The 7,747-nt window shown below is 37.0% G+C and overlaps 1 protein-coding gene across 2 annotated transcripts; it reads left to right on the top strand.

Moving 5' to 3' along the window:
* Positions 1 to 2,214: 2,214 nt before the first annotated feature.
* On the top strand, positions 2,215 to 2,859 carry RPL10L (ribosomal protein L10 like). 2 transcript variants are annotated; one of them, XM_004387882.1, is made up of 2 exons: positions 2,215 to 2,298; positions 2,404 to 2,859. In XM_004387882.1, the coding sequence occupies exons 1-2, from the start codon at positions 2,215 to 2,217 to the stop codon at positions 2,857 to 2,859; spliced, it is 540 nt and encodes a 179-aa protein (XP_004387939.1). The 2 variants fall into 2 exon arrangements, with proteins under 2 accessions (XP_004387939.1, XP_004387938.1); XM_004387881.1 differs by having other exon boundaries at positions 2,215 to 2,859.
* The last annotated feature ends 4,888 nt before the right edge of the window (positions 2,860 to 7,747 follow it).

The following is a 7,747-nucleotide window of genomic DNA, read 5'->3' as shown; positions in this document are numbered from 1 at the left end:
TGCTTTTCTGCTAACATTTAAATAGAATGGTTTGGCTTATGCACTTTTTCACTGGCCCTCCCCTAATATTTGTGAGGCTAGGGAAAGAAGTATAAATGGAAGATCCAGCGTGTGGCCCTCCTCTTCTCTTCCCTCTCTCTGACACTATCTTGCAATTGTAAGGACCTCATGTATGAGTGTGGTAGTGTAACCAACTCTCCCGTTTTGCCTGGGACTGAGTGGTTTTGCAGGATGCCCGACTTCAGTGTTAAAACTGGGAGTTTCAGGCAAACCAGAATCGGTCACCTTTTGGATTAAAGAAAGAGGTTTGTGCAGGCAGGTCCTTACAGTGTCCCAGGGTCTTCCGATTGCAGAATTTTAGGGTTCTGGATACACAAAGCATGGTCTAGACAGGTGGGGGAGGGGATGGCACATGAGTGCTGGATGGCCAAATTTGTTTCACTTTACAAATTCCTTTCCCCCAGGCACTATGCTGGCATGTAGTGGTGCAAAAAAGATACAAACATGTTTATAAAGTAAAAGATACTAAAAGCATGGTCAAATCATTTTCAACTCTTTTCTGCATTATTATAAAGTCTTACTACCTGGCCTCCCTTCATCCATTTTTTTAACCATCTTCAGTCTATTCACCATACTATAACCAGAGTGATAAAACCTGTGTGAAACTCTTCAATGGCCTGGCATCAAAGACCAGGATCCCTAACTTGGTAAAAATTGGTCCTTCGTGATATGCAATGCCCTACTCATACATACACACCAGCCATCTGCCCCTCTAGGCTCATGTTATTACATTCACTCCCTCCTTCTATTATTAAGCTATAGTCACACTGGCCTTACTTTAGTTCCTTAAATATGTCATTTTCCCACCTTCTTTGGTGTCTTTACCATTTGCCATGGTTAGAGTCCTTAGGTGGTGCAAACAGTTAATGTGCTCGGCTGCTAACAGAAAGATTGGTGGTTCAAATCCACCCAGAGGTGCCTTGGAAGAAAGTCCTGGTGATCTACTTCTGAAAAATCAGCCATTGAAAATCCTATGGAGCACAGTTCTGCTCTGACACACATGGAATCACCATAGACAACTAGATGACAACTGACTACTGGTACTGGTATATGCCATGGTCACCATATGAAATTTCTCTCCTGATAAAGTATTTTCTGTCTTCCTCAGTCTAGATCAAGGCCTCACTGCAGGCTCTCATGGCTCACTTTGCTTTTCATTTTGGCATGTTTTGCGTTTTGTAATTATATGCTGATATAATACTTGAGTATCATCTAAATCCTCTTCTATGCTTGTAAACTGAGCGCAACTCAGAATTACCTCTTGCTTTATCTCCCTGTGCAGGCACATCAGCACATCTTTTTCTCTCTCTTATTCCTCCTTCCCCACGCTCTGATTCTGGTCATAATATTTTTACAAAATCTAACACCGGAAAGAAAAAGAAACAACAAACATAACTATCTCATCAGCCTCTTTAAAAAGCATAATAGTTACTCTTCCCAGCAGTGTTAACAGTTGAAAATGCAAACATCTTAATTAAAAAAAAAAAAAAAATTAGGCGGTATATTAATCAATTGTGTGGAAACCATTTTGGTGACAGCATTATTCCATTAGGGCAAATAAAGCAATAAACTTCCACATTTATAAACGTTATCAAGCAATATGTACAATAGATTATCTTTTTTTAATTCTTTCCACCCTACTCTCATCTCTCTATGAGCTGTACCACGGATCCAAGAAACCACTCTACTCAGAGAAAATGGCCACATACTCTTCAAAAAACAGTATTTGGACTACAAATGCTGACGGGAAATATGAGACTGAGAGATTCTTTAACCAAACTGGACACAATATTTTGAACAGCTAGGGTGTCTGTGGGAGATTATTTTTCTTCTTTAAACTCTAGCAAAATACATCTTTTACAGTTAAAGCAATGCTCTTGTACCCATTCGAAGTGGAAAAAGGTGCAAGGCCTACTTACTCAACCCTAAGCCCACGTGGAACATGGCTCTGCACATGTCCCAACCCGCCACCTCACGCAGGCGCAGAGTGATACTGCGTCTATGGTTGGGACATCGTGAAAGAGCGTCCTCACGCCTAACAAGAACTCTATGGTTCTTGCATGGGAGGATGGGCAGCCTATATAAAACGTGCACAGGCGTGCCCCTCCTCTTCCTGTTTGGAGCCTCGGGTCACCAAAGAATTTTTCGGTTGTCATGGGCCGCCGCCCGGCCCGATGTTACCGGTATTGTAAGAACAAGCCGTACCCGAAGTCTCGCTTCTGCCGAGGTGTACCTGATGCCAAGATACGCATCTTTGATCTGGGTCGGAAGAAGGCAAAAGTGGACGAGTTCCCACTCTGTGGCCACATGGTGTCTGATGAATATGAGCAACTCTCTTCGGAGGCCCTGGAAGCCGCCCGTATTTGTGCCAACAAGTACATGGTGAAAAGTTGTGGCAAAGATGGCTTTCACATCCGAGTACGGCTCCATCCCTTTCACGTAATCCGCATCAACAAGATGTTGTCCTGTGCTGGGGCTGACAGACTCCAGACAGGCATGCGAGGTGCCTTTGGGAAGCCCCAGGGTACGGTGGCTAGAGTCCACATTGGCCAAGTCATCATGTCCATCCGCACCAAACTTCAGAACAAGGAGCATGTGATCGAGGCCCTCCGTAGGGCCAAGTTCAAGTTCCCTGGACGTCAGAAGATCCACATCTCCAACAAGTGGGGCTTTACCAAGTTTAATGCTGATGAATTTGAAGACCTCGTGGCTAAGAAGCGCCTTATCCCAGATGGTTGTGGAGTCAAATACATCTCCAATCATGGCCCCCTGGGAAAATGGCAGGCCTTGCATTCCTGAGGACTTTGGAAGCACTGTTCTCCTTGGGCCAGGGTGGTCTGACTTATGGCTACGAGTAAATTGTATCTCCTGGCAAAGAATAAAAATATTAAATTTTTGAATTGTAGAGTACTGGAGAAATAACTTTTATACTAATACTAAAAAGATTTTTAATCGCAAATGATACTTTTCTTAAGAATGAAACAATTTGTATGTAATGTATAGAGAAAGCTATGGCTATTCTAATCCAAACGCCGAGCTGGGAGAGTCTAAGGAAATACATCAAAAGTTTTGTTTGTAGTAAAGTCATCAATTATGCACCTATCAATAGCTTGAATAAAAATGAGACAAAGTGCAAGATTTGTAGGGAAAAAAATCCTTAATGTTTTTAGAAAGTTAAAGAATATTGATAAAATTAATGATGCTCATTAGTTAATATTTCAGCTATAGCCTCTTTGAAGCTAGAAAGTTTATTCACAAACTTGCTGCTTAAGGTTGCCTATAAATTTTGGCACATTGTTTTTAGAATTACCTATCAACTCCAGTGAAAATTGGACTGCATTAAGGCAGTTTGGTATCACTGCAAAAGATTTTAGGAGACAAATCTTACATTATCTCACACTCAGGAGACAACAGTTAAGTCTTTCCTTCATCACAGAAAGGTCATATGTGACAACGGAGTTAAATTGCTTGTATCTGGGCCCCAGTAGAACCAAAAGAAAAGAGAAAATAACACTAAATCAGCTATGTGGGCTCTATAAGGACCCTAGAGAGAGTTTACAATCTGTAGGTGTTGGCGCTACGTTAGAGTTAACATTGACCCAACGTTTTGTTTAGAGACTACCTAAGCTAAAATTCCCGAGTCTGTACTGTGGTCTTTTTTTTTTTTTTTTTTAAATTCCTGTTCTTTAGATTGATTTACTCTCTCAAATCTCAAATCTTCAAACAACCCACGCTTTTCTTCAACTAACCACTCATTTCCCTAGAAAATGCATTGAGTGAGAGAAAAATTCTAAACAGTGTAGAAATATTGCTGTTTATTTTCATTTAGTTAAAAAAATCGCTTTGTTGATCCCAACGTTTTCCTTCTGGTTTGATTTTTTTTTTCAGACCCTTCCTGTTAAGATATTTCTCATATATTTCTAAGCTAGGTTACTAATTTAAGCTATAATGTTTCTCAAATTGAATATAAACTTGAGAAAGATAACTCAGCAAATATTAAATAATACACATTTTACTTGGCATGTTTTAGTTGATGACTTGAAAAATTATAAAGTTGTGTAGAAATTAGGCCTATACAGTGTCAAAAACCTAAATGCACAGAGAAACACCAGAAGTTAGTGTAACAGAATATATTTATTGTGAGTAGGTAAAATTTGACTTGAGCATTGTTAAAGTATTCAGACAGGTGAAGAGTGGACAGTGAAAATCAATTATATAGGTCATGGTTATGTTAATTTCTCAGGAGATAACATCAAAACATGGTTCTAGGAGGTTGGAGAAACAGTCACTAAGGACATGCCATGCATTTTCCAGTCAGGCCCTGGGGTTCCTGCTCTTGAAAATTCTCCATGTAGATAAGTAGATAATTCTCTAGAAGAGCCCAATGCCTAAGGCAAAATGATCTCCACTAAGCAGTGTACTAGGGGACACCTATGGGCAAATGGCCTGGGTGGGTCACCCTAATTCTATGAACCCAGAAATGTGGATTCCAGGAAAATCAAAATGGTTTGTCAACCATTAGTAAGTGAGGATAGACTTAAGCCAGACCTTCTAGCTCCTGTCCAGTCCTGTTCACTTTTTTCACTTTTAACACATTGTCTTTCAAAAACCAAACCAAACCAAATACATCCTAAAAAAAAAAAAAAAGTTATGAAATTATTCTTCATTTTATTACAAGAGAGACAACTAGATGTCACATGCTTATCCCAAAAAAAAAAAAAAAAAAAAAAAGTTCCTTAGCTATACATTAATACAACCATGATCCACTTAAAAAAATTCTCCACCTTCATTATTCACCCTTCTTCTTTTTTGCTTTTTGATCTCAAAACTTTCAAACAAGCTGAGCTTCAAACTTCATGCTCTGCTTCAGTAAAAACAGTAAAGCAGCTAAGGATGGACCCATGAACTTCCTCGCCCTAACATATTGATAACTATGATTGTTTATGCATATAGTTGTATGAGTGAAAAGGAAATAGATAAAAAATTGTTACATTAAAATTGGGTAAGTAAATATTATGAGGGTTTGCATTTTGACTTTTTTCTATAGTTTTGCTTAGAAAATATTCAAATTTAATCTTTTTTTCTGATGATAAAAGGACATTTTCACTTATTTGGTTTTTTTTATAACATAAACACATTAATATTCTCCAAGTCATTGTTTTGTTTATTCAACATTTTTCTATTTTAGAATCATTCTAATTATTTTTGTAAAAAAATTGACAAGAAAACAATGGGACTGAAGGATAATTTAACTATATTTTGGCAGAGCTCTTTGTTATTTCAAAAATTTTAATCAAAATTGAAAATTTAATTTTGGAACATATTATTCGTACGTTTATATATTCATATACTACTGCAATGAAACAGAGCTATCTTCCCATTTAAATTAAAAAAAAGTTAATTAAATTCAAGCAAATATTACACAATAAAACACTTTGATTTAGTTGATGCAGTCTCCAGGTTTTATGGAAAATACTGGCTAAGTGGGAAGATAGAGAAAAATATAATAGGACCATTCACCGTATCAAAGTAGCTTTGAAAATCACATTACAATAACAATCATAAATAATGTTTACACCATTTCTCCTCTTCCCGAAAATATGGAGTTATACTAAACTTATTTAGCCTGAAATCTTTAATTAAACAAACAAACCAGCTCTGGCATAAATTGTCACTTGCAGACATTTTATTTCTAATTCAGCAGCTTTAAACTGACTGCCCTGACAGAACTCAAGGACTTTCTGGTTCTTAGTAAGTGTCACTATTGACCAAAAGATTGAACTAAGACATACATCATTTATCCCCAATTGTTGTTGTTGTTCTTAGGTGCCATTGAGTTAGCTGATTCATAGCGACCCTGTGTATAACAGAAAGAAACACTGCTCGATCCAGTACCATTCTCACAATCGTTGTTATGCTTGAGCCCATTGTTGCAGCCACTGTGTCAATCCATCTCGTTGAAGGTCTTTCTTTTTTGCACTGACCCTCTAGTTTACCAAGCATGATGTCCTTCTCCAGGGACTGATTCTTCCTGATAACATGTCCAAAGTATGTGAGACATAGTCTCACCATCCTTGCTTCTAAGGAGCATTCTGGTTGTACTTCTTCCAAGACAGATTTGTTCATTCTTTTGACAGTTCATGGTATACTCAATATTCTTTGCCAACATCACAATTCAAAGGCATCAATTCTTCGGTCTTCCTTATTCATATGCACGCATATGAGGCCTTCCTTATTCATATGCATGCATATGAGGCGATTGAAAACACCATGGCTTGGATCACACTCACCTTAGTCTTCAAGGTGACATCTTTGCTTTTTAACACTTAAAAGAGGTCTTTTGCAGCAGATTTGCCCAGTGCAATGCATCTTTTGATTTCTTGACTGCTGCTTTCATGGGTGTTGATTGTGGATCCAAGTAAAATGAAATCCTTGACAACTTCAATCTTTTCTCCATTATCATGATGTTGCTTATTGGTTCAGTTGTGAAGATTTTTGTTTTCTTTATGTTGAGGTGTAATCCATACTGAAGGCTTTGGTCTTTGATCTTCATCAGTAAGTGCTTTGAGTCTTCTTCACTTTGAGCAAGCAAGATTGTGTCATCTGCATATCACAGGTTGTTAATGACTCTTCTTCCAATCTTGATGCCCCATTCTTCTTCATATAGTCCAAACACAATTATCTCCTGCCTTTACATTGATGACATGTTTTTGTTCGTTTGTTTATTTTAGAGTAATGATTTCAATGTTTTCATAAATATACATACTTACTCTTTTTTAAAATCAAGCAATTATAGAACAAAGAACAAAATCAAGTGAATTAAATTACACCATCAATAATAATTTAAGGTGAGATAATTGTCATTCTTAATGGTGGATAAGAAAGGAAGCTCTAGCTTCAGAATTGCTGGATTTGAATTTCAGCTTCTTCACTTAATTGGGCAAATTACTTAATATAACCATTTTTTAGTTTTCAGATCTATAAAAAGGGGGTAAGAGTTAAATATAGGGTTGTTTAAGGATTAGATGAGATATATTGAGAAAATAAGTCACACTGTGCCTTGCACATATTAAATGCACAAACTTAATGTTAACATATAACCTTTAATTTTGTTACTGTTACTACATTTGCTCCAGCCTTACTGCTTCCTGCTTCTTAAATTTTGTGGCTTATAGTAATAATTCTTAATGATTTGCAACCTCAGTGTTCTGTTTTGCAACCATAATTGCCTCCAGTTACATAATCTGAATTCTATATTTAATCGGTTTCAATATTCTGATTCCAGCTTTGGTTTGTTTTTCTTTAGTTTTGCAGTTTCCACTTTCGTGTCATTCTATTTTGTCATCCCTTTTTGGAGCTTCTTTTGCAACATTTAATTTGTGTTTTAATGATTATCCTCTACTTATGACTCACTTATGGGGATATGCTTTATTTCCTTTTTTTTTCTAAACAGAATTTTTTTTTTTTAATATTTATTGTACTTCAGGTGAAGGCTTACAGAACAAATAGTTTCTCATGAAACAGTAGTACACACGTTGTTTTATGTCATTGGTTAACAACCCCACAACATATTAACCCTCTAAATTCTCAACCTTTTTTTTTTTTTTGGTGAAAAAACACATAGCCAAAGATACACCATTTCAAAAATTTTTGCATACACAGTTCAGTGACATTGACTACGCTCTTC

The sequence above is a fragment of the Trichechus manatus genome, unplaced genomic scaffold (assembly GCF_000243295.1).
Source record: "Trichechus manatus latirostris isolate Lorelei unplaced genomic scaffold, TriManLat1.0 scaffold00196, whole genome shotgun sequence".
NCBI lineage: Eukaryota > Metazoa > Chordata > Mammalia > Sirenia > Trichechidae > Trichechus > Trichechus manatus.
This window is presented reverse-complemented; position numbering and strand designations above follow the sequence as displayed.

What these genes read in the sequence shown, in the direction of transcription:
- RPL10L (XM_004387881.1), top strand. Translation starts at nt 2,215, where the DNA reads ATGGGCCGCCGCCCGGCCCGATGTTACCGGTATTGTAAGAACAAGCCG.